General features: G+C 48.5%; 2 protein-coding genes across 2 annotated transcripts; one reads left to right on the forward strand and one right to left on the reverse strand.

The window, feature by feature from the left end:
• Positions 1–203: 203 nt before the first annotated feature.
• On the reverse strand, positions 204–1,298 carry LOC9632021 (F-box/kelch-repeat protein At5g43190). Its single transcript, XM_024673729.1, has one exon. The coding sequence runs from the start codon at positions 1,296–1,298 to the stop codon at positions 204–206; it is 1,095 nt and encodes a 364-aa protein (XP_024529497.1).
• An 887-nt stretch (positions 1,299–2,185) lies between these two features.
• LOC112345960 (pentatricopeptide repeat-containing protein At4g02750-like) lies at positions 2,186–3,916 on the forward strand. Its single transcript, XM_024673804.1, has 2 exons — positions 2,186–3,232; positions 3,314–3,916. Exons 1-2 carry the CDS (start codon positions 2,186–2,188, stop codon positions 3,914–3,916), a joined length of 1,650 nt encoding a protein of 549 aa, XP_024529572.1.
• The last annotated feature ends 1,857 nt before the right edge of the window (positions 3,917–5,773 follow it).

The following is a 5,773-nucleotide window of genomic DNA, read 5'->3' on the forward strand; positions in this document are numbered from 1 at the left end:
CATGCGGACTGCAAGGAAGAACAAGAATGCAGATGCTGCCAACTCCCTACTAGCTATGCGCGTTGCAAGGAAGAATAGCGATGCAGATGAGCATTAACAAGGGCTTCAGAACGCTGTACTACTGCAATGTCATTGTCTTTTTTCTTTAGCCGAAAAGCAAAGTCCTCGTCAAAAACAAAACAAAGAAGCAAAAAGCTTATATCTCAGATAGCGAGCTCCATGGAGAAGAACTCGGAGCGTCTTCCAAAGCTCGGCACGGGCGCAGGATCATCCACCCAGCTCCAACTCTCGTCCCAAGAATCAAACACGATGATCCCAGAGCAGTGGTGTGGCGCCACAAAGTTGATCCGTCCCCCTTGATCACCCGAAAACTGCCATAGCTCATGCTTCGGCAGCAGCTTCACGCCCTTCTGCTCGCTCATGACCCGCTTCACCATCTCACTCGGCAAGCTCGGCCGCCGCCGCCACTCCCGGCCCACCGGATCGAAGACGAATGCGTCGATCCCTCTCACCACCTTGGAGCTATCACGCAAGAGCCCGACTTCGCCACCTTTGTAGATCAAGAGCTGGTGATAGAGCGGATACTTGAAACGATCCTCGCTCCAGCTTCCCAAGACCTCAACGTTGGATGGATCATTCATGCTGCCGCTCACAAGCTTCACGACGCCATTGTCCTCCGAGCACAAGTAGTAGAACGTCGCGATGCCATCGCAGAAGAGGCTGCCGTAGCTCGAGTTCCCGGGGAAATCCACCGTCTTCCATCTCCTAGTTCTCGAGTTGTAGAAGCAGTCGCCGATGATGATCCGGAAATCTAGAGCCGTTCTTCCACCGCTAGCCGGCGATCGCTTTGGCACCAGCAAGCTCCACGGGCTCGTCTCCCAGGACGAGTTTGGAGCCGGATCGAAGAACACCCACTGGCCGGTGATGGGATTGCCCACCGCGATCTTGGACTTCAGCCGAGCGGCGACGAGGCCGCCGCTGGCGCCCTTGAGATGGAATCCACCCTCGGGGAGGAAGCAAGCGTTGGGGAGATTGCACCATTTCTTCAGCGACGCGCTGTAGCACCTGGTAATCTTGCGAGCCGAGTACCTGGGCCGGATGAGGAAGGGAGCAGCCTCGCGCGATCGATTGGCCTCCCTCCACTGCTCTTGGAACGCTGGGCAGGTGGTGATGTGCCTCAGCTCGCGGCACACTAGGCGGACACTGAGGATGAATTCCACAGGAAGCATGGCGAGGATGCGCTGGAGCAGCGCCATCGGCAGCCTCTCCCATACCTTCGTCTTGAGCTTCTTTCCCATTGCAAAAACCCTAAACGGTTAAAAAATTAAAGAAGACTTTTAAAGGCAACCCTACATTATTTATGTGGCCCTAAAATGCCCTATCCCACATGCCCAAGCTCAACGAGTTTCTTCGATATATAAGAGCTCGGTAGAGAGGGTATGGTATAAGCGCGCCCGCTTCAAGGTGGGAGTCAGCACGGTGTTATCCTCGGAGGGGGATTGTGACGTGGCTGATAATGCGGGGCACATCGCGTCAGGCGGGTAACCGAGCATCGCTATAGCTCCAGCTCTTGCCAGTGAAGGGATCACGCGCTCTTTTTCGCACCGCGATTTTGATGATTTGTTTCACTTGCGTGATTGGAAATCTATTAAATTCTCACGAGTTTGATGGCGTCATGGAATTGATTGAAATGGTGCCTCGCTCGCATATCGAGCGCCCACAATCAAGGATCTTCTCTCTTCCGAGCATTCGAATTCCAAGGGTTTACAGGTTTTCTCCTCGAGGCATCCAAAAGATACCGTGGTTCAGGCATAAAATTGTTTGCAGGAAAATCGAGAAATCAAGATCAACGGCTATCAAAGAGCTTGTTTAGATTGAGGCCAGCGTACGTGGTTCTACATTCGTCTAGATTATGAGATGCAAAAAAATATTACGAGGATGATCGCAACACGTAAAACATTCGTGTCTTCTTAACAACTCTTCCATCCCAGCCTGGCTTCTTCCGATCTCATCAATGAAGCTCTTTGTCGATTGAGACGCTTAGGCCTGGTGGATCGAGTCCAGCAAGTTTAACCGCCTTAGACCACCTTTTCAGCGATTGCGACCATTCACTGGGGAGATTCTTTGGTTACAAATGAATATCTAGAAAACTCGATGGTTTGTGTGTAGAAAATGTTGGTGGCAAATGCTTCATGGATTCAAGCAACTGGAGGCCCCAGACATCTCAGAATTCGTGAGATTGATTAAGCTTTGCGGCAATTCAAGGAATCTTGTTCGTGCAGCGCAGCTAGAAGCACAGATCCTCCACAGCCCCCACAGCCAAGAGCGCTACCTCTCCAATCTTCTGGTAGAGATGTACGGGAAGTGCCGTGCACCAGCCGAGGCACGTCGCGTTTTCGATTCCATCCACAACAGGAATCTCTACTCGTGGAATTTTCTCGTCGGGGCATATGCTCAGAACGGGCATTTGCTCGAGGCCAGAGCAGCGTTCGATCTCATGGGCGAGAGGAACGCCATCTCATGGACGGCCGTGATCAAAGCATACGTGGAATCTGGCCAACTGGAAAATGCTAAGATCCTGTTTGACCAGATGCCCGACCCGGATGTGGTGGTAAGGAATGTCATGATTGCCGCATATGGCGAGACCGGGGATCTGGAAGAATGTCGACGAATCTTCGACAGGATGCCCGAGAGAACGGTAGTGACGTGGAATGCACTGCTCCAGGCGTACGCGTCCAGCGGCCACGTGGACGAGGCGCGCTGCGTGTTCGACCAGACGCCCGACCAGGACGTGGTGACGTGGAGCGCCATGCTCCAGGCCTACGTGGAGGCTGGCGACGTGGATGGCGCGCGAAAGGTCTTCGGTTCGATGCCCCAGCGCAACGTGGTCGCATGGACGTCTATGGTACGAGCGTACGGTGCCGCCGGGGATATCCCGGAATCGACGGCCCTCTTCCACAAGATGCCCGAGTGGGACGTAGTGGCGTGGACGGCTATGGTGGCTGTTCTTGGGCAGGGCGGGCATCTGGAGGAGGCGAGGGCGATGTTTGATTCGCTGCCCCACCAGGACGCGATCGCCTGGAATGCGATGATCGGCTCGTACGCGCAGCGCGGCCGGATTGCCGAGGCGCGGGATCTCTTCCAGGAATTAGGAAGCCTCCGCTGCTCGCACAATCTCGTCGCCTCGTCGTGGAATGCCATCATTGCGATGCACGGGCAGACTGGGCAGATCGTGGAGGCGAAGTGCGCGTTTGATTCCATGCCGGAACACAGCATCGTCTCCTGGAACGCGATTCTTGTTGCATTTGCCCAGGCCAGGGATCTTGGGGCGGTGAAGAGGCTCTTCGATTCAATGCCGGCGCGGGATCCAATCTCCTGGACGGCAATGCTCGCCGCCACCGGCCAGCAGCGCGGCCAGGCGGCACGCGCGCACGAGATATTCAACCAGATCCCTTGCCCGACGGTGACAGCGTGGAATGCGATCATCTCCGCGCACGGGCAGAGCGGCGAATGGGGCGCCGCCATTGCCCTCTTCCGTGAGATGCTGCTCGCGGGCGCGAGCCCTAACGAGATCACGTTCACAGCAGTGCTCGCGAGCTGCGGCCATGGCGGCGGCCTCGCGGATGGGCGGCACTGCTTCCACTCCATCGCAGCGGATTTCGGGCGGAGGGTGATCGCTGATCACTATTACTGCATGATTGATCTCCTGGGCCGTGCCAAGCAGCTCCGCCACGCTGAGGAGCTCGTCGCTGCCATGCCTTACGTGCCGGATCCAGCGGCCAGGATTGCACTGCTCAGTGCATCATGCAGTGACGTGGAGCGTGGGACGCGGGTGGCGGACCACTTGCTTCAGTTTAGCCCCGAGAATGCAGCGTCCTATAACTTGATTTCCAACGCTTTGCAAGGTTCCTCTTAACGGGAATTATTTTCAAGAAAAAGTTTCATCACATATATAATAAATGCTATTTTGTTATCCTAATATTTATGAAAGGAAATTGATATTTTCTTTACTTAAAATTTTAAAAAATAATTTAATTAAAAAATCTTCCAACTATAAAGTGTAAGTAATCTATATATTTGAGAAAATTAATTAAAAGCGTTTCAAAAATTTGTTTAGCAAACTAAAATTTAAAAATTTCTTTACTTGATGATTTTTTAGTAAAGATAAAGAAGTTTTAATACACAAATTACAGTGTATATATTGTAATCTTTATTATATTTATAATCATCACTTGCCTCACCATGTGATCGGCTAAAATCATAAGGTGGGAATATGTTTAAAACATAAATATTTATTTTTTCGTTTCTTCGTTACTTCGTCATAAAAGTTTTTTATGTGTGGTAAGCAAAGTAAACTTAATGAGAGCATCCGACAAAAAAAAGGGAGAGAAGAAGAAAATGTTAAAGTATGAGTGTCGTGGGATCACTGAATCTCAGTAATTACATCAAAATAAAAAAAAATAAAAGAAAGTAACTTTATTATTTATTTTACACTTTCAATATATCTTTTACACTAAAAATACAAACATAATAGACAAATTACTTTTCTTTTTGTTCTTTATTTTTTCGTTTCCACCAACATTTTATTTACACTATAGAAAGTAAAAGAGATTATTCTCTTTGGAATATATCCTACCTTTAAATTCAAAATTGACATTAATGCTTTTGAGATACTAACATGAGCACTTACAGACTGTATTTGCAATTAATATTTTGTGAAGTCGCTTAGTATTATTTTGCCTTTAAATCACATTAATATTTGGATTACACATTGATAGTAATATTTTGCCCTCTAGAGTTGAGCTAGCCCCGATTGGAGGAGCTAGCATGGAGGACTTACAGAGGAGGGAACTTATGGATGTTATGGTGGTGGTGGGCCGCTGTGATCATCCTTTTCATTTGTCATCATCAATGCACTAATGAGTGTATCTATTTCCTAAGCATGCAGAAATAGCAATACCTACATGTGTGAATAGAAGAGGAGGAAATGCTGGATCTTCCAAAAGCATTAGATTCTTGCTGTAGCCATCACACTAAGGTTGGTATGTTTCTAGTTAGACAACTTGTCCAAATTAATGTGGTTTTGTAGGGATCACATAATCCAAAATACTCATTTCTCGGCATATGCCCATCATTCCAGCTTACCAGATCTCACTCGTCCATTTTCCTAAAGGTAATTTCTACTTTTATTTGTACCTCTAATCACCAAGAAAAAGAGAAAATCAGCGTGATTGTTGAGAAAAATCTAAAGAAGGCACAAATCTGAATCTCCAACTGCTTGATTCGTTTTTCCTATGAAACTCTAACTTAACAGAACCTCTTTTTAGCATATCTCTTTTGGCCCATTGTGTCTTCTAGTTTAAATGATAAAACCTTTCACCCCGTGGTCAATTAGACCCTTTGCTCGAGCTGCTACTTGGAGGCCACTTGGTGCGCCTTGAGTGGCCACCTCCTCATAGATCATTGGATGATCATCACTTTTGGATACATGTAGTTCAGCATCGACTACTGTATTCAAGGATCAGAGGAACCAAAGAGCTTGAATTCTTCAAGTGATGGTTTGACTCCACTGATGACTGAAGTTATGGGGTTAGGATGCAGGATCAGCTGGAGAGAGTTGGGCAGGAGTTGGGATGGAAGAGGAGGCAATGACACACGCTGCATGTCTTTGATGTTTCCTGGTCCTTGAAATCTCCTAGAGCAAGCTGGAAAAGTAATAATCAATTCAACAAGGATTTAATACAATACATATATATGGGCTGGCAGGCTGTGG

Source organism: Selaginella moellendorffii, unplaced genomic scaffold (genome assembly GCF_000143415.4).
Source record: "Selaginella moellendorffii unplaced genomic scaffold, v1.0 SELMOscaffold_0, whole genome shotgun sequence".
NCBI classification, from domain to species: domain Eukaryota; kingdom Viridiplantae; phylum Streptophyta; class Lycopodiopsida; order Selaginellales; family Selaginellaceae; genus Selaginella; species Selaginella moellendorffii.

Bases quoted from the DNA above. Each gene is read 5' to 3' on its own strand.
- LOC9632021 (XM_024673729.1), bottom strand. From the start codon at position 1,298: ATGGGAAAGAAGCTCAAGACGAAGGTATGGGAGAGGCTGCCGATGGCG.
- LOC112345960 (XM_024673804.1), top strand. From the start codon at position 2,186: ATGCTTCATGGATTCAAGCAACTGGAGGCCCCAGACATCTCAGAATTC. The intron at 3,233-3,313 runs GTGGAGGCGAAG...GCATTTGCCCAG, and splicing joins ACGGGCAGACTGGGCAGATC to GCCAGGGATCTTGGGGCGGT.